The 20,773-nt window shown below is 43.8% G+C and overlaps 1 protein-coding gene across 1 annotated transcript in view; it reads left to right on the top strand.

Moving 5' to 3' along the window:
* Positions 1–20,773, top strand: part of DDRGK1 (DDRGK domain containing 1) — a 180,770-nt gene that overhangs the window by 80,587 nt on the left and 79,410 nt on the right. The window contains exons 3-4 of the mRNA XM_069632243.1: positions 4,953–5,059; positions 18,872–18,973. Coding sequence (XP_069488344.1) covers positions 4,953–5,059; positions 18,872–18,973 — 209 coding nt within the window. The remainder of the gene's footprint in view (positions 1–4,952; positions 5,060–18,871; positions 18,974–20,773) is intronic.

Raw genomic sequence — 20,773 nt, 5'->3', positions numbered from 1 at the left:
CTTTGGATATGAGAGAGCGGTAGGTCCAGCCGCTTTATTTTTCAGACCGCCATTAATGTAGTTATTTTAGTAGGAGTTCGGCCCATCCCCCTTCGCGGACTTGAACGCCCGAATCGGCCGATCGCCACCTAGGTCTCTCCTCCTCAAGCTGGTGACTGATCTTTCTTTGGGAATATCAGCACAGAGACCAGGTTTCGGCGCCCCGGTCCCAGGGAGTTAGAGGTGGCAGGTGTTCATACCCACCAGGGGAAGTTTGCAGGATTGTTCGGTGGCTCCAGCCTGTAGAGATTTGTTCCGAGGACAGGGCTGGTCAGGAGCATTCACGGAGCCATGCTTGCAGTCGGCTCCCTGCCACGCCCCCGTCTTACAGTACTTTTAAAGTGCATGCATTGAGTTAACTTCTATCAAAGTTCAAAGAGTTGGAATATGGAGTGTCAGCATCTGTTTCACAGTAATCCTATGAATCAAACATAGATAACAGCCCAAGTTGAAATGTTTGTCTTTTATTTTTCAACAAAACATTTTATTAGGTGTTTTCAAGAAAATATACATCAACATCAGCGAAACAAAAGAGCATTGTTACAATAACATTTTTGCATTAGGAGGGTGTATGAATACAAAAGTAAAACATATGAATATGATTGGAAAGGTTCAGAATTCATGGGCACCTCCACTCGCATACATCTGGTTGTGCCTTGTGATGGTTATGCTCCGGCATTACCACACCCTTTTATCTGTGAATGTGCACAGGAAGGGATAGCCTTCTATTTTCGGCTGGCACAAAAGAGGCATCAAATTGGAAATGGCCACTTTTTATAATGGCCCAGTTTTTGGGAACTGAAAGATTTACTCTGTGCTGATAAATGGATTCACAGCTACTTTTTTGTTTTTGTTTACCAAGGCCAGTCAGTCCCTTTATCTCTACCTGCCAACTCTGGCCTGCCTGGAATCTGCTGCTCACCAAGAAATCCCGAAAGCTCTCTACCTACCCCCCTTTGGAGCTTGCTTTATTGGGTGAACTCAGCCTTTTCTAAACCCACATTCCGTTCAGTCTGGCCTGCAGTGTCATTTGTCTAATCCTAATTCTGAACTTTTTTGCCAGCGGCTACATTTCTTTCCACATTTTAGCAATTTTTTTTTATGAAAAGGGTATAAGTTATTGATATGATGATGTCATGTCCTGTATTCTGCATCTCCACCCACAACAAAATGTAGTCATCTCACGACAAAACTGGCTTCACTGTTTTCTATAGCTGACTTTTGTTTTCTATGAAAAAACGCATTTTGGCAGAAGATAAATGCAAAAGGGACTGCCTTGAATTCTAAAAGTGTCAGTCTAGTGTTTTTCTCGGTCTGTAATCGACTGTTTAAAATGTCTGAAAAGCCAATAATACTGCTGATAACCAATCTACGTTAAAAAATGTTTTTGCTCTGATTAAGGGCACACACTTAATTATCATTTCTGACAATATTTAGTGAAGGTGTGATAATGATATCACATTAGTCCTATTATATTGATGTATAACTTCTTAGATATCAGCTATTGCTAGATATTGCTGTGAAGTATAAGTACCTATATGATATTATGAACAAAGCACCATGTTAGATTTCAAGCATTTTATTATTCATGTTTATCACTTTGAAAGCTTTATTATTAGTTGGGTAATAGCAACCACTCTTTGACATTACGCCAGTATTCACTACATTGTCCTTGCATTGCTCCAGTTTTGCATAGGAGAATGGCCCGATCGCTTTCTATCTAATCAGGATCTTCAACCTTTGAGTAGCTCTTTATTTTCGAATCAAAATAGGGTCATATTATTTGACGTCACTAAGTCATCTATTGTTTGTGTTTCAGGGGTTTGTGGTTCACACAAAAAATACCACTGGCTGTCCAATGTACTAAGTGCTCAACAAATCTATTTCTAACATAATCTGAATCTGTTATAATTACTAGGTCCTTGCTAGGTCTGGAAAAGATCCAGGTCTATGCTAATTTTGGGACTGTCAGGACTGGGGGCTAGCTAGCCATTTTGGTTGTAACCCATGAGCTTTTATGCGGGGCTACAACCAAAAGACTATGGTGAGAGCCCCCTCAAGCCCCCCTCGTAATGCCTCTGGTTCCTTGAGTTTATGATTTACAGAAATAGTGACAGCTTCATATTTGGCTAACAATTTTGCCACCCGACTACTACGGGGACCAATTTTATATATAGCTGGCTGAGAATTCAGGGGTGTCATTCAACCAAGTATTTCCAGCGACCGGTACCAATTCCTTATCATTTGTTTTTATTGTGGTAGGAACATCAATCTACATAAACTATGGGCATTCCCTGATCTGTGTTTTCATCGTACACCGGTTGAGTAGAAGCCAGATAGTCCAATATATTATTGGTTGTTTTGAATTCTTCGTCATCCGGACACAACCATGTAGATCGGCCAATACCTTGTGCCATCTGGCTCTTTATTTTGACCATATCTGCTTTCTACAGGATACCCCTCCACTTCGCGTCTTGAAACACTTGTGTATAGGCGCGTTATAAATGCCATATCATATCATAACGACTACAAGAAGTAATCCTGGTGTTAAAGACATTCTCAGTAAGTATCCAGCTATTGTGCAAATATTGTAGAGGCTTGTTGGAGAGCTCTACTATTCTACATTCCGTGCGGATATACAGACAGTAATTTTTTCCATGGCATTCTCGCATTCGTAGAACGATTAGAAACACTGTACAAAAATCAATACCCAAAAGAAAAACAGAGAAGATGTGACAGACTGGAGAAAGTAGCAATTTGAACGTAGTTTCAGGGGTGGTAGGTAAGATACTGCCATAAAAACAAATTCTTGGTAGATAACAGTGAACAATTGTGACCTAACCAGTCTCTGCGGACCAAGTGGCTAATTCAGATTCAACAGTACCTGGACTGTGTTCTTGGTGGGCTGATGCAATCAGACCCAGGGTGGAATGTAGATGTGAGCTGATCAGGCTCAGTTCAGGCCCATAGGATCGTTGAGGACCCGGTAGTAAGCGCGGGAGTCGGGTAGGGACAAATATGGATGCTCTGTGCGGTAGAACAGTGACTCTTCGAGGATGCACATTGGGTGGTCCCAGGAATGCTTTGCAGTTGCCCAGGCTGTGTCTAGCTTTCGCCAGTGGGAGGGGTAGATGAGGGGCGTTTCAGTGGTTCAGGTTGGCAGGTGATGGTGGTTGAAGGGGGTGATCTTGAGTGCGTCGATGTGTGGTCTATGATGCAGCAGTTCAAGGGCTTGCTGGGCTGAGCCGTGGTTGTTACCCCCAGTTAGAGTCTGTGTGCGACTCTCCTGTTATTCGGTTTGGGTTCCGTTATTTACCAGTCACCCTGGGTGACGACCATATGATGATATTTGGCTGGGACATGATGCTAACACAATGCTGTGCCGAGTTAGTCGACGGTGCAAGCAAATGTTCGTTTGGTGGAGGAGCACAGCAATTAGTGCTGCAGGCTTCCCTCTTGTTCCAGGTGCAGTGAACACAGTGGCAACCTTATCGGTGGACAGGGAGCTTTGGCTGGTCTGGTTCTCCAGTTGCTGTGAGGCCCTTTCAGGGGGACTCGAGGATAGGATTGATTCCCTTCAGGGGCTGCTCTCCCAGCTCAGGAGATTCCAGTACAGAGTGGCAGGTCCTGATCCACAGCAGAGGTTGCTCCTGATGTGTCCTGGGAGTTGTAGGGGACAGATCTTCCTTCTGTCCCAAGGAGATTAAAGCTAGCCTGGCTTAGTGGTCCAATCCCGGCAACGGGACAAAGTGGACTTTGCTTTTTTGATGTCATACCCAAAGTGCTTTGCTCCAGAGGAAGTGGAGGGGATAGGAAAGAGGGAGGAACAGTGAAAATCTTCTCCCATTGCCCAGATCCCTTCTGCCTATCCTAATGTGCCCCCTTAACTTCTTACTGAGAATAAAGACCTTTAGAGATGCAGCACCCTGGTGTGAGGCTACTCCTTTTCAAAGGGTGTGCTCTCTAGATGCCCGGCCCCCCCGACAGCTGCCTGCTGTGCGACTGTCTCGGATGGAGGATGTTGCCTGCTTTTACAAAGAAATCAAAGAGGAGGCCAGTTTTCCAGGTTCTTTTTCTGCCATTTGGTGGGCTACAAACAGCTGACCAGACTATACATCAACTTCCATAGTGGAGCCTGGTCACAGGAGCTGACATATGTGCAATATCAATTGGAATGTGGTGGTGGTGATCATGAGTAGCACCATGCACTATGCCCAAACGTAGGCATAGCTTGAGTTTTCCCTGCCACCAGCATGGGCGACTCATTATCATCATGGCTTTGGATACAGTGGGGCATATCTTATATGCCACTTCTGCGCTGCAGGGACTTGGCTGTCTCTGCAGCTGTCATTTGGGCACCTCCTGACCTTCAAACTCGCTCTGTACCGCGAGTATAGTGGGCGCCGCGAATCAGGGTAGTAATATGCATGAGTGTACTATGCTTTTAGAATGGAGTCGACAGGAAAGGGTAATCTGGTTGGAAGATTACCCTTTTTTGAGAAGGAATTACCCTCCTCATTCTGATTGTTAGTAAAAATGTAAAATGCCAGGGCTTTGCACCCTTGTCGGATGGCAATTCCTCCTCACATACCTTTAGTCTCTTTCCTTCCACCTGTGTCTCTCCTGTCCACCCTCGTCTGCCATTGTACCGTGACCCTGATACAGAAAGGCTCTAGGGCCGGGATGCTAATGGCGATGGTATTCAATTAGCAGATGAAGGCTCTGCAGTCCCTGTTTAAGGATGCTCAGTTTGCTATGGCGTGTTAACGTGGGGTTGGGGCACATTACTTGCTGAATTGGGTATTATCACCTAAACATAAATGTTCACATTAGCAATCTACCATAAAACTCAGATAAATCATGGAAACAAAATCATTTGAAAATGGTTTCTCTTTGTAATTCCATGTTTGCAGACCAAGAGGAAAGAGATGAGAGTGCTGAGACTCAGGCCTCGGGGAAAATCGGAGCCAAAAAGCAGAAGAAACTAGAGGATAAACAAGCCAGAAAAGCACAGCGAGAGGTAAAAACGGTGTCTTATGTGTCATGTGTTCATTCCGTCCCTGCGCTAAGTGGAACTGTGGAGTACAGTACAACATTTCTACACCAATATGGATATATAAACTAGCCTGCCTAATGGAAACTCAGATCGAACAGTCTTTGTCATTGTTTTTGTCATTTTATCTGTCTGGGGAGAGGAAATAACTTTCCATTATTCCACAAAGCTGCATGACTTTTTTTGTTGTGTTTTTACAACACACAAACATTTTGTCAATAGGGAAGGGTGGTGTGAACGGATCCACAGTATGCCCATGTGGCTGTTATTGAAAAAAGTAGTCTCGGTTTGCATGTTTTAATGTTTTAGTTCCACAAAGCAAGCAACTACACACATTTTGAAAACCTGGCTAGCCAATGAATATTTGATAAGCTTGGGGATTCCAGTAACCAGTATGGTGAGTGGTTGTTCAATAACTCTGTAACACCTAGAGCGTCAACCTAATCTTGTGCTATTCCCAACACCATAAATAATAGGTATGCAGGTGATCAATGTTATGTAGTTGTCACAATACTTTAGTTTCCGCTGATTTGCGTGCCGGGCAGTGTCACAGAAAATGCACATCATTGTTTTCGGCAATACGTGCCGGCTTGGGGCCTGACTATGCACAGGATGATTTGCCTGCAGCCATGCACCCACTAAATCCATCTATACAATGCCACGTGCCAAGTATTGAATCCTCTGATTCTGTGCTGCACACCCACTGCAAGAGCTCCGAACCACATCTGGCAAGCAGTAGGTCCACGCTTGGAGTTGGAGTGACATGTGCATGATTTCTTCTTAGTTCTTGTTATTACGTATGAAGATATCAGGTTTGTTTGACTAGGAACAACCCACTGTTGGGCAGAATCCTGTGCAGTTCCCTTGGGGAACACTGCAAGAAGATTAAGACTACAGGAGTAAGCAGTAAACCCAATTGGTAGCAGTCCCCACCACCCAGATTTACCTAGTAGCTGTGGCTGAGCAGTCAGACTTCTCTCAAGATGAGTAGGGCAGTATACAGAGGATACACAATAGGGCCAAAAACACAGTAGAGCAAACAAAAACTGACCAGAGCTTGGTATCAAAAGTATATAATTATTTATTTAAAACACACTTTAGGAAGTACACTAAGCACTATAAATCAAAGCAAGTTCAAACACAATCAGACAAAGTATACACACCTCCCTTAATAATTATTAGACAAGTCTAGGTCAAAACACCACGATTTGTAAACACAGATGTGAGCGCGTAACTTAGATGGCACTCCAATAATTAAGTTAAAGGGAGAGAAAAAGGCAGGTCATGAAAATAAAACAGTTTTATTCATAGGCCAGGCCTACTTTAAATGGAGCAAGGCAAAATGTGCCCAAGATCACACAGTTTAAAAAGCACTCAAGTCTTTGCAGAAATGTTCAAAGGAGGTTGGTTTGATGCGAAAGATAAAGTTAGAAGGTCTGGGGGCCGACCCAGTTGGAAAGCCAAGGATTTAAGGGTCAACTTTAGCAATCCGCAGAAAGGGAGGCCAGGCGGAACACAGTACTTTAAAGAGTGAGGTTGCTCCAGCGGTGGCAGTTGTTCCAGGCAGCGGGTGCAGTTCATGGTTTCGACCAGGGAAGGGGAAGATCTCGTCGGGGAGGAAAAATGGAGTCGTTGCACTGCCCAGGGATGAAACCACAGCAGAGTTTGTTCGGTTAAAAGGTGCGTTCCTTTTATCCGCGGTCCAGCTGGACTGAAGCTTGGCTATCCGGCCGCCGGGTGCTTGGCACTGGCGATTCGACCAAAGGGCGTCCTGGAAGGCGAATGTCGTCTGGTTGTCCCCACCAGCTCAAAGGGAGAAGACTCTTACAGCAGAAGATCTTCTCTTGTCGTCGGGAAGTGGTGAGGTTGCTGCAGCAGGGCCCCACCGGTGGTGTCGTTGTTGCAGATGGCTCAGCTTCTCCCCTCTTCGGATTTCTTATGTCCAGTGGTGACTTCTGAAGTTCCAGTCCCAAAAGCCCTGCTTTTATGCAGAAAAACCTCCATTCAACAGAATAGCTGTCACTCATACACAATCAGAACAGAGTGCGACTTGTGTTGCCAAGGCAACGCAGTCCAGGGTGCCAATTCCCCCACCCACACATCCTGTGGAACCCAGACAGAGTGGCACCAGTTGGAGGGCTTCTGTGGAGAAGCTCGCCAAAAAGTGGAACAAAGGGCCCGACCTGGTTGGAGTTACAGAGACGGACACGTACGCCATTTTGTAGAAGAGTTCTGGCGAAAAGACCCAACCGGTGATTTTATATTAAATAAATAAACCGGCGGTATCTTTAACATTGCACCAAAAAAGTGGTGCTTTTAAAATGAATGGGAAAATCCCATAGGAAATATTCCGGTGGAATATTTCACGTGGTAACCACTGCCACCAGCCAGAAACTCAACAAGGGGGGCTGGGCAGTGCCCCCTTGGAAAACAGACCCAGGGGCAATCTAATTAACCCCTTCCAGTACTTCCACAATATGATGGTTTGTACTGGTTCTGTTCACAATTTCGGACTAGTAAAGCCAATGGTGACTTTACATGCCCTCGGAGACAGTAGTCAGTTCCAGGGTATGGAGTCTATGTTTGGGGGTCACTATGATACCCCTGTGTTACTGCACGGAGGGTGCTGTGTTACACATACACTAAAACAGATGATACCCTATGGAGTAAAAGACCCCATAGCCCATAAGTACACAATAAGTCAAAGACATACCTCAAATCATGCCTAAGAGTGGGAGGAAAAGAGTCTCACTCTTAGCAGGAGAAAAAAAAAAGAAAAATACAGCAAAGCTGCTGGGGGACTCACTAGGTTTGGGAAATTAGCCTTATAAGAGAATTCTCCCTAACACCCACTACCCAGAAGCTCCAGGTCCCAGCTGTCACATTCAGAACATTCACACTTTGCGCGCAGTGTACAAACGTTACCCAGAAGCTCACAGCCATCTTGTAAGTCAGGTTTTAATTAACGTCTAGCTAAAAATGATGAAATGGAGCGTAAGGTGATCAACTCAAATCCACGTGGGCAACAAAAACCAGAAGCAAGTGAAATACCCACAGAAATGGTATGCCCCAGATGAATAAGTAGGCATTGGCTCCCTGGCAAAAGGGACGGTAGATACCCACTACACAAACATCAAGAAATGCATTTATTTATTTATTTGGATTTGTATACCGCACATCTGCCCAGGGGCGTTGTGGCGCTGGTCAAGAATTTTCACTTAGTACATATCATTTCAAGATGCATAATTTTCAACAGGTAGAAGGTTTGAACGGGTTACATACAATAGTTACAAGTGTAATTGATACATACTGTTGTCACAAAAACAAATATGCACGTTGTTATACACAGATGTCACATACAATCAATAGTGAGAGAGAGTTAGTTGAAGAGGGTAGTTTTTATTAGTTTGCGGAAAGCTTGATATGATTTTTCTTTCCTGAATGCCATGGGAAGGGCATTCCAGTTTTTTGGAGCTATGTGCTGGAAGCTGGAACCTCCAGCTTTACTTCTTTTGAAGGTTGGTACATAGGTCTGGTTAGACAAGTGTGATCTGGTGGGTCTGGAGGACGCGATGGGGTGATCCTTTCGGCAAGATAGGGTGGGGCATAAGCGGAGAGGCATCGGTGGTTAATGGCCATGGATGTGAAGAGGATACGTTCTTTTAGAGGTAGCCAGTGGGCCTCTTTTCTGGCATGGGAGATGTGTTCCCTTTTTGGAATACTCAGGGCTGCTCTTAAATCGTTGTTCTGAGTGACTTGCATTGTTTTAATGTTTTTTGTCGAAGTGCCTAGCAAGAGGGCATTGCAATAGTCCAACTTGGTACCTACTGTGGCTCTGGCTATTGACTAGCAGTTTTTTGCGGAGTGTAAAGGTTTGACCACATTAATTACCTTGGTGGTGAGTGCAGCGGAAGACGCTATGGCATTTACCTGCCGTGACATGGATAGTGTTGAGTCAAGGTATACTCCTAGGGTTTTTACAGCCGATGAGACTGTGGTGGTGAAGTTATCAATTTTAAAGGTGTTGTATTGTGGTTGGAGTTTATTTAAGGTTTCTTTAGTGGCAACTATGAGGATCTCTGTTTTGTCTCCGTTTAGGCATAGGCCATTGGTTGCCATCCAGGTTTGGATGGCTCTATAGATCTTGGTTAGTGCAGCAGCTTCTTGTTCATAGATGCCAGTGAGGGGAGTAGAACTTGCGTATTGTCGCCATAGTTGGTGTAGGCTATGTCTCAACGATCTAAGTCATTGAAGAGTGGGAGGGTGAAGATATTGTAGAGTGTGGGGCAGTGCAGGATCCTTGTGGGACACCACAGTGGATGGTGGTAGGGGTGGCGCAGGCAGAGTATGAGAAGACTTTCATGAGTCGACCTTCGAGGAAGGATGGGACCCATGAGATGACTTGCGGAGAGAAGGGAGCTTCATTTTTGAGTTGCGTGCCTAAGATGTCATGGTTGCAGAAGCAGGAGTGCTGGATTACATTTGTCCATGATATCATTAAGTTGTATTTTAAGATCGAGTTGGGCCGACTCGGTTCTGTATCTTTGGCGGAAGCCCTATTGTCTTTTCCCTAGGATTTGGTTTTCTTCCAGGTATTGTTGGATTTGTGTGTATGCCACCTTGTCCAAGATCTTAAGCAAGAAGGGGACAGTGGTGATGGGTCTATAATTGTTACCGTTTTCGGGATCTAGGGTGGGTTTTTTGAGAAGTGGGCGCACCCATGCTTCTTTAAGGCTGTCTAAAACTGAGTTAGTGTTGAAGGCATTGATGAAGGATTTGAGAAACGGTGCCAGTGTTTCTACGCAGTCTTTGACTAGTTTGGCGGGGTAGGCATCGCCTTTGCAGTTAGAAGGCTTGATTTACTTCACAATTTCTGTTATCTCTGGTTCGGAGACTTCTCTGAATTTGAATGGTGTGATGGTTTTTTTTCTTTGACCTCAGACATTATTTCCCTGTGGGCGGTTGATAGGAGGTGCTGAGTGAGGTTTTTGTGGTGGACTAGAATTTTATTCTGGAGGAGCTCAATTTTGTTAAGGAGGGCGGACTGTATGGTGTTGCACCAGGCTTGATCTTTAACGATCTCTTGAGACTTAGTGGTAGGTGTGGATAGTTCCTTGATCGTGGCCAAGAGCTCTTTAGATTCTGAGCTGGCCATGGAGAGTCTGTCGTTATAGGAGGTGGACTTAGCTGTAATGAGAGTTTTATTATATTGGGTGGCCACTGATTTATAGGAAGATAGTGAGGATGCGCTAGGAGAACTTTGCCAAGAGTTCAGTGCTTTGCGTTTTTTTGTGCATAGTTCTTTTAATTCTGCTGAGAGCCAAGTAGTGTTTGATATTTTTGGATTTTTTTCTTTTGGAGCGGGGAGATGATGTCTATAGCTGTACTGATAGTGGATTTGTAGATGTCCGCTAGTGCTGCTGGGTCTAGCGTGGTTGAGAGGTTGTTAGTAAGAGTGTCTAGATAGGGTAGGATCCTTTCTTTGGTAAGGTTCCTGGCGCTTCTTGCCCTGGCTGGTAGTGTGGGGCCGAGTTTTTTTCTCTGCTTGCGAGGGTGGGGATGAAGAAGTGAATAAGCAGGTGGTCCGACCAAGGGGTGGGTGTGATGGAGCTGATATCGATGCTGCAGTTATGGTCCGCTACCCAATCCAGTGTGCATTCTTTGCAGTGCGTAGGAGCGAGGATTTTTTGTTCAAAGCCTAGTTCTTGTAGTGCTAGAGATAGGGCTGTGGACGGTCTGTCCTTCCTGTCGTTGAATCCCAGGTTGAAATCGCATAGGAGGATATTTTTGGTGGTAGTTTTTAGGTTTTCCGCTAGGAGGTGGGTAAGGTTTTCATGGAAATCAGATATGGGGCCCGCAGGGCGGTATATTAGGTTGATGGTTATGGTGGAGTTAGCTGATAGTGAGATCTTAGCGGTGATGGAGTCAATAGTCTCTGAGTTCCGATGAAGATTGTCTTATTTCTAAGTGTTCTTTTACTATGAGGGCTAATCCACCGCTTGTAGTTAATGGTCTGTCCTGTCTGATGATGGTGTAACCTGGTGGGATAGCTAATGAGAGGGCAGGGCCAGCGGCACTGTGAAGCCAAGTTTCCGTATTGGCTAAGATGTCGAGGTCGAGGTTGGTTAGGAGGTCATGGATTTCTGTGGCGTGGGCGGGAAGGGAGCAGGCATTGATCAGAGCACATTGCAAGTTGGAGGGTGACATGGCGGTTGACTTTCCTTTTTTGCTTGTGGGTGCCTCCGTAGTCGTGGCTGGAGGTGACCGCTTGCGTGTACTATGTACGGCTAGGATTGGTGTCATTTTTAGGGTGGTCTGAGGCCAGGTGGTTGCGAAGGTTGGCTGGTAGGGTTTCCGGTGGGTGTCTGGAGCAGAGACCTAGTGTTTGGTTTCTAGAGCTGGTGTTTCTCATCGTGTTGTGTAGGTGGGGTTAAGTTTCACCTGGTTCACATGGGGGTTAGGCTTGGTGAAGAAGGATGGGAGGAAGGGGGTCGGAGGGATGAGTGCTGAAGGGGGTGCAATGTTGGCCATGTTAAGACGAGGGGTGTGCATGGATCAACAGTGATTTATACGGGTTTGGAGACGGTAGCAACCTAGTTGTGGTCAGTAGTGCGGGGGCAGCACATCCAGCAGCAATACATTTGGGCGTAGGGCAGCAATCAATGTAGTAACAATCAATTTGGGTGTAAGGCAGCAGTCAATTTGGCCATAATGCAGCAATCAATGCAGTAGCAATCAATTTGGGCGTGAGGCAGCAATCAGTGCAGTAGCAATCAATGCAATCAATTTGGGCGTAAGGCAGCAAACAATTTGGGCGCAAGGCAGCAATTAATGCAGTGGCAATCAATTTGGGCGTAATGCAGCAGTTAATGCAGTGGCAGTCAATTTGGGCGTAAGGCATTAAACATTAGCTAGTACTGGCAACCAGCCTCATAAGCACAGTCAAGCAGGAAATCATTGGTAAGAATCATGGTGTGTTAAAATTAGCTGAGAAGAGCACCCGGACACATGTTATTGGCAAGATACAGTACTGGAAGTAGAACAGTGAGCCGCGTAGAATGCAATAACTTTAGTTGGCAGTATCACTAACAATGACCCCTAAAAGGAGTATAGGCTACATGGGATAGTGTGCCGTTAGGTGTTAGGGTTAGAGTCAACTTTAGTGTTAGTGGCGAATCTCAGACGTAGTGCAACCAGGCCACTTTAGCTGTGATGAGTGATGAGTTCCCAGGAGAATACCCCAGAAAACATTCTGCTTACCTTTTAAACTTCCAAAGTGGTTATTCTGGACTTTGTCCAGACTGTTTGCTTTGGCAAAGCTTGTTCTAAGGAGTCGTTTAAGACTTCCTGCCACAGGTATGTACTTGGAACTTTCACTTGGTTGAGATACCAGGCCTACTTACCTGGTAGGGAAGAACTGCTTAGGCCACATGGGCATCATAATTATAAGGAAGATAATATGGTTATTGGTTTTCTCACTTTACTGCTTACAGATTTCCTGCTTCGTTGATTTGTACTGTTTTACTGTATACAGTGTGGGTGACCTCAGTTAGAGGGTATCAACTGTGTATATATATTTGTCCGTTTTGTCTTAGTAGTAATTGCATGACTTCTACTTTAACTGCTTATAGTTTCACACAGCGTATGTACTCCTGTGTTTTTGATCTTATTTGAGTGCACTATGTTGTGTCATCTGTGATAGACGGAGCTCCTGAAGTCTGCCTTACTGCTCAGTCTACATTATCTAGATAGTTTGACTAGCCCAAAGGTTCAATTAGCCTGTTAATCAATTAGGGTGACCTCTCAGAACCTACCGCAGGGCTGATTCTGTAAATCCCTCTTAACAGGCATGCTCTACATACCGCTTATAGGGGAACAGAACCTCCTTGCGTTCTAGCTCAGGATGAACACCACTCATTTGTTGCTATAGAACACATCTTGACACATAACAATCAGTGCGGTAGTCTAAGCGTGCGACTAGCACTACCGGCTGCAATGCCAACCAAATACTGCTTCTCAACATTCCTCCCGCTCTCCGCTCTGTTACTTTGGTTTGGCCAAAGATTGGCACTAAAGCACCACCATGTGCACCAAAAATGAATCTGAAAATAGTAATAAAATCCAAAAATGCGAAGTACTATTAAAAAAGAAATGGGAAGCAAAGATCAGTTAGTAAATATTAGGTGAGCAGTTGGAATGAATGCTTTAACAGATTGTAATAAGAGAGGAAAAAAAAGAAAGAAATCTGAGCGTATGCTATAGGATATTCTCGCCCCACTTTCTCCCTCATATTCTCAGGCCCCCTAATTTTATCTATTGTATGAAGAACGGAAAAAGAAGTAATCAAGGCCCTATATCAGTCAGACAAGAGAGACTCTGGTTAATGAAACAGGGCCAGATTCATCAACTACCATTCTTATCACGCCACAGATCAGCAATTCAAAGGAGGTTAAGGCCTGAATGTCCAGTAGCTGCAATTCAGTTAAATCCTGCAGGAGTAATTATCACTGAGTGCACTGAGTTGGGACTCCCCATGGGACAAGTTGATGAGGATAAACCATGTGCCTCATTACGACTTTGGAGGTAGCACCATGGCTGCCTCCAAAATCGGATCTGGGACCGGGTTCCCTGAATGGGAAATTACCGGGCCATTCCGAATTCGGAAGGCCCGGTAATTCCTCCTATTGGGAACATGGGCCCGGACCTTCCCCATTCCCATTTGAGCCCCCATAGGGCTCAATGGGAATGGGTGTGTGAGCTAACAATGGGCCAATTATGACCGGCCCGTTGTTAGCTCCCTGGGCCCCTCGCGGGACCCGCTATGGACGTCTGGTAAGACCAGACATCCACATCTGGTCCCGCGAGGGGACCTCGTAATAATGCGGAATGGTGTTAACGGGTCCGCCTCCATTAGCGGCACCCATTAACCCATTCTGCAATTCTTATAATGAGGCCCCATGTCTTTTAGTGAAATTACAGGGAATAGTGCGAGGCAGGTAGGTGTGGGTATTTGAAATAACTATAATTAGTGGGCATGAGAATATGTAAAGTAGGCTAAAGTTCAGCAGAATCAATGTCTCTTTGGGTGTTCACAACTTCACCCACAGACAAGGAAAATAGTCCTACAGAGAAGAGGTACTATTCCAAAAGAGAAATAGGTTGTGTCCAAAACAGGGAGTCCTGATCAAAGAAAACAGTTCTCTTACAAAGTTCTTGGTTCTTCTCTCCACCCCCTTAAGACTACTATGATTTTTACCTCCTCCTTCTCTTTCTCTCCTTTACTCAGTGCCATCCGCCCCTTCACATGTCTGCACTTCTCCTTTCTTTAAATCTTTTCCACCTTTTTTCCACCTTCCTTTCTCCTCTTGACTCTGCATTTCTGATCTTTTTCCAAATTCCCTAGTCCCCCCCTCTCCCTGTGCCTGCCCCTTTATTTATCTGGGCTAATGAGGGAATAAGGGCTAGAATATTTTAAATGCGGTATCCTGGGCCTCTCTGTCGATGGGACTGGATGAATGATGTGATGAGATTCATTCCTCTGGATCATGTGTGCCTGATATGTCTGTGATTATGTGTCGTGTCTCTGGAATCACACTCTTAAATATTTATATATGCTGGCAGGGTGAGCATCGCAGAGAGGGTGGCCCTCAAGAGTCTTTGCCACCATCTTTCACTGCTGGCCCCATATTACATTGTCACAAGAGTCAGGATAATCAAGTAGGTTGACATATATGGGCCCTAGTGTGTCTAAAGGGAAACCTCCCTTACAACGGCAAATGCACCAGATTTGACAAAACTGAACTTCATTGATTGCGCTTAGCTTTAATGCGTAGGAGGTTGTGTAATGCAGGCATGGTATCACAAGTTAAGACAGACACAAGAGATGCAATGTTCATGGGTGTTTATTGAGCAAAAGCATAAAATAAACCACTGTCTGGCCCTATCTCTAAAGATGGGAGCATGCTCGACCATCAAATAATAAATAACGCAGTGCTCGTAGTGTCTGTCAAATCAAAATGGCCTACACTAACAAAACCTATTATCTGCCCTTATACTATTACAAAAAGTGTGTACAGGGGGACGATATATGCAAAGGAAAATAACTGTTCTAATATAACCTAAAGGATCAAAGTGGCTGAATCGGCTCTCTTCCCCACGTTGGACAGCACAGAGTAAGGCAGCCCCCGTAGACAGGATGACACGCCCTGGCTCAGGTTCTCAAAACAAAGGCAGTTCAAAACGTGGATCTATGCCCGCTTGGCCTTCCACTTTAAAGTAATTTTTAATGTTACAGAAGTTCTTTCAAAGTTCAACAAAATGTTCAGGTAGGTCTCCCTTCCTCGGGCTCGGATCTCTCAAAGCTTTAACAGTTCACATAGGTCTCCCTCAGCTGAGCTCGGACCTCTCAATCAACAAGTACTTGATTCAACACAGATCTCCTTCCATCAGGCTCAGACCTTGCAATCACAGCACTTGCAGGGGTTCCCTTCCTCAAGCTTAATTCACATTTGTTAGGGGTTTCCTTCCCCTAACTTATCACACTTCGGTCTCCCTCAGTCGGGCTCAGACCTTTCACTGATGTCTGATGTTTTACTATAGACCTCCGCAGGACCACTTCAACTTTCTCTTCAGCTCACACTCTTATGTTTGCCCCAGTATCTCTTGGTCTTGATGGTTCACGATTACGAGCCCGAGAGTTTGACGTTCCAGATGGACGACCGTGCACATCGAGCATACGGATTTGACTCCTCGGGAAAGTGCACCTTCTTTGTGTTGACGACCGATGCCTAGAACCATCAGTCAACATTATCAGCTATCACCTCCTATGAGAAGGCGAGTTGCTGCAAGGCACGCACGTCTGACCTAAAGGGAAACAGTAGTAATCCCCTAAACTGTGAACCTGCCATATCTTTCTCGCCGTTGAGACCTGATAGATAAGCATACACAGCACAACTTTCGGTCAGTCTGGAAGAACCACAGGCGATCAGACGTCGCCAAGATACCTGACGGACAATAAGCAGAAAGATCTCCTATGAAATCCCATTAATAGTGAGATCTGATACCGCAATAACGCAAGTTAGTACAACCCGTGCATCTCCCGAGTCAATGACTTTTCACCGATAAGAGCTACTGGTCAGGCACAAACTCTTTATCTCTGACATTCGGGACCACTGGCAAGGGGAAGATACCTCCTGTAGTCCTTTCTTCACATCTTCCAGGAATAGAAGATCTGAACTATCGCAATTTCAACAAATCACCTGTACAAATTTACTATACTAAGCTAGTAGAATAGCACCAAGATATTGGCTGTTTGTAACAGCTTCAATTGTACGTTTCCCCTGATGAATTTCCAAGGATTAAACCCCTGAAAAGATTAGGAAAGAAACATGTTGGGCTTTTTAACCATGTTTGAATTTTTATATGTCTGAATGAATATGAATACATGTGAATTTGAATGGAAAGAATGAGAGTGAAGTGGAAGAGTGATGAACTAAGGTATGTCCAAGTGATTCTGCATGACACAAACAACGTTAACATATACGCCATCTTTTAGGCTTTGATTTTGAAGTTGTTTCACACACACCACCACAGTGAATTACTGTTTAACACCACACCAGTCCCTTGCTCATACCTTTATGAACAAGTTTTGAACTTTAAATCGTTGTTATATGATATTTATTGTATATATTGGTGTATAATGCAAATTAAAATATGTATATTTTTTCTACACATAGTAGTTATGCCTAATTCATTATCGAGTGTTGGCTGCATTTTGAGGACATGAGTTAGCTTCTCCTGTCTTCAAAAGAAAACGGTAGTCTGGAGTCATAAGCTATACTGTCTATTTTCAAGGGTCAATCCCCTTACATCAGGGTCTGCTTTAGACCCTGTATAACCACCCTCTACCTTCTTGTGTATTGTCTTGATGGTTCAGTACCATAAACACAAAAGTTCAAAGAGAACTTTCTCTTCAAGCATTCACTACCCCTTTTGCCCGGGTTAATCTTAACAATTATGCATTTCAGAGTTCGTTCACTTTGCTGCTTCATAACCAAACATTTCCCATTTCGCTGAGACTTTCGAGTTGGCTACTTCATATCGCCGGACCACTCCGCTACTCTGTATCACTGGCTTCATAGTTATCAGCCACTTAAGAACTAATCACTGGTTACCTTTCTTACGCGTCTCATCAGCATGTCCGCAACCTTCACTTGTGAGATATACTGTTGCGACTTCAATCTTTCCTTGACACAAACCGGCCTTTCATGTCTTTCACTAACTTGCCTGGTGTGCACGTTCCCTTCTTGTCTCTGAGGCTTTGATTCGGTTGTATATGAATTGTTCGTTTTACAACTGTTCAAATTACAATTGAACTTTTCACAATTGACCGAATTGTGAAGGTCAATTGTAACATATATGTGGGGGGGAAACCCCCCACTCAATGCCAAACCCCCCAAAACCCATATATATATATATATATATATATATACACATATATATATATATATTGTGACCCTTTAAATTTGGTTAATTGTTCATTCGAACAATTGTAAACAAACAATTTGGGTAATACCTTTGATTCACAAGTCAGGTTTAATGCCACAGGCTTGGCCTTGCCTCCCCAACTCTCTCGTTCACCCGTGAGGGTCGCTGGCGTCCTTGAAACACAATGCAGGTTTCTTCTTGTCTGCGATTTGGCTTTCGCTGCATCTCTGTCACGGTTTCCTGGAAGCAACAACCTTCTACAGGGATCTTCAGGGTTTCCATGCTGTTTGCTCTCGCTCTAGTCCCTCGATCGGTCGTCCTACTCTAGTAGGTTTGCCTTCGCCCCGGAAGTTCTGATCCTTCTCGTGCTCCACCTTGCTCAGAGTGTGTCTCTGTTCTGCCTTTTATCTGTGTTGGGAGAGCGTATGGGTATTAGATGTATGTGATTAAAGTCAAGTGCCTGACTTTACCTGACCCGATTTAGCGGTAAATGTCCAATGAGATATGTTAGGGTTAGCCTCTTTACTCTCAGTAGCCCTCTTCCTCGGCACAGTGTTCATGTAGAAGGTAGGGGGGGGAGTTGGGACGTTGAAGAATCCTATAAAAGAGGATGGGTCATAGGTACGGGAAAAGGGGGAATACCGCGTCTCACCATCGGTTGTCTCAACCCCACTCCGGAAGATAGGTGATCCTCTCGCACTGGTTCACCCCAAGGGTGTGGATGCAAAGGCAATGGCCGTGCCCTGGCCACCTGAGAGAGAGATCCCCGGGGACTAGCAGGTGAGACACCCTTTTGGTTCCTCACAGTTGTAACCTGCAAAAGTGTTCTCGGTAGAACACTGGTGACAGCGCATGCATACTTTGCATTATACACAAAGGGATGTCTTCAAAAGGCTCTGACGTTTCAAAATGATCTTTTAGGGAATTATCAATGCTTCCTTTTTAAAAAGTTGCATAATTGCTGAAATATCCAGAACCTCCATATTATGTAAGACTACATACAAGGAACACCAAGTGAGGAGGGTGATAGCTTTGCCCACTTTCAAGGGGCTTGGGAGGTACCATTTTCTGACACAGTTCATTTATCTAGTCCATAGCAAATTTGATGAAGCCCAATAGAACTGACAAACCAGTGGATCTGGATCCATTGTCAATTGTTGCTTTGTTTTTTGCTGTTTTGAGGTCATTATTTATATCCATACAATATTGGAATGCCTTACACATGTTGCTGCTTGGAAAGCATGTGGTTTTTAAAATGTGTCAAGTGTTTTTGTTTGTTCTTTTTGGTACTAGGCTGAAGAAGCAGAGCGTGAAGAACGGAAAAAAATGGAGTCCAAGAGAGAAGAGGAAAGGCGGAAAGAAGAAGAACTAATGCGCCAAGAAGAGGAGAGGCAGGTAGGTTTTGATGTGTGGCTCCTGTTGGATTTTCCATGGTTGGTAATATTGCATAAAGTCCAATCTTCTAAATGGACAGAACAATAGACAGCCCTCATAGAATTGAACAACATTTAAAATGTATATATCTTTCCTCCACATCTGTATTTAATTAAAAGTGTCTTTGTTTTGCACATTTGACATTACACTTGTGAAGAATATTTAAGGACCACAAAATAAGCGTGCGGTTGGAGTACACCTTGTGCCTGTCCGCCTACACAGATTGGAAGATTGAAATGCAGAGCTGCTAAAGGTTATTTAACCAACACTTAGTCATTCAGTGAATGTTGGGGTTTGCAAAACAAGAAGGGGAAGCAAGGAAAGAGGTATGGCTTTTATCTTGAGGTGCGAGAGAGACAGAGTCCAACGTTTATTTACGGATTTCAGAGAAGCTGCTCAAGTTCTAAACCTATTTTTGAAAATAACTTTAAAACTGCTTAGGAGTTAAGATGCTTCCTTGAATATAGCCCGGCCAAAAAAATGTTTAACAAACACAGGCTTGTTTAAAAGATCTTAAGCGCAGTTAACACGTCTACAAAACCCTAACAATTTCAATAACGCTAGTAGCATGTAGCAAGTCCAAATTCTTAACAAATCCCCATTTCTTTTCTAATTCCAATACAAAAAATCATGAATATATGTATTACAGCATTTTACACGCCTATTACAGTTGTGTTGTAACAGATTTAGCATATTGAAAAAACGGGTGCCTGACTTATAAAGAGGTTCTGTTACAGTAAGTTTAGTGCTTGCTATTTAAATAATGATCACTTTAAAAAAATTCAAGTATGCCAAACATTGAAAAAACATATTTTAGAATGGTTTACTCGGCTGCCTCCAACTTAAATAAATCCTAAAACACCTATACTAAATGATATGCCAAACGGCACATTACTCTGTCATGTTTTAAACCTTCTTCAAATAAAAACCTTAATAAATTGAACGAACTGTTTTGTTAAACGCAATTTACAAATTTGTAGTCCATTTAATCCAATTCTATGAAAGGAAACCCAACTAAAGAAATGTATCATTTAGTGACACAGTTGAGCTGTTAAGTTCTACAAAGGCTTGAATGATGCGAGAAAGGTAAACTGGAAGTAATGTAAAAGACAAGAAGCATTACTTAAGATATATAGTAAAAAATACTTTAAAACCTAGAAAAATAAATGTAGGTTAGTGAAAACAAATGACTAATGCTTCCAGAAGTACTGAAATGGGTAGTGGTTTTTAAACTTCCAGTCAGCCCTACACTACAACTAAATCAGGAGTGATCCCATTAATAAAGGTAAAATGGGAACAGCCTGACGAGTACACTGCATTACCTTGTGTGTTAACATGGGCCCAGGGCAGGCTATAGTCTTCAGGAAGGATGTGAGCTAGCAAAGACGCATTCAAATAACAGTACTGCTGTGATACCAAAATAAGGGAAATGTCCAATCAAGGTTTTATTAAAATGGGAGTAATTAAATAACATAAAAATACAAACACACCAATTAAACACTAATACTCTCCCCCCTGTAAAGAAAGACACAGAATAGTCAGACCTTTAGATGAAAGGGACACACTCAGGGTTTGAAGAAAGGTGTAGACAGGCAGTAGATTCTGCTGCAATATTCAAGTTCATTGATCATCTTTAAAAAGTAAGGAGGTGCATATTAAATTGTCACTATGGCCCTTTATACTAGCCTATGGTGACAGAATCACTGTGAATACCTTATCTTCTTCTTGGGTGGTTTGATGTATCGCGCTGAGCTCGTCCAC

Source organism: Ambystoma mexicanum, chromosome 6q (genome assembly GCF_040938575.1).
Source record: "Ambystoma mexicanum isolate Mex_15411 chromosome 6q, UKY_AmexF1_1, whole genome shotgun sequence".
In the NCBI taxonomy this organism is placed as follows: Eukaryota; Metazoa; Chordata; class Amphibia; order Caudata; family Ambystomatidae; genus Ambystoma; species Ambystoma mexicanum.
Note: the sequence above shows the minus strand (reverse complement) of the source record. Positions and strands in the feature narration are given on the sequence as shown.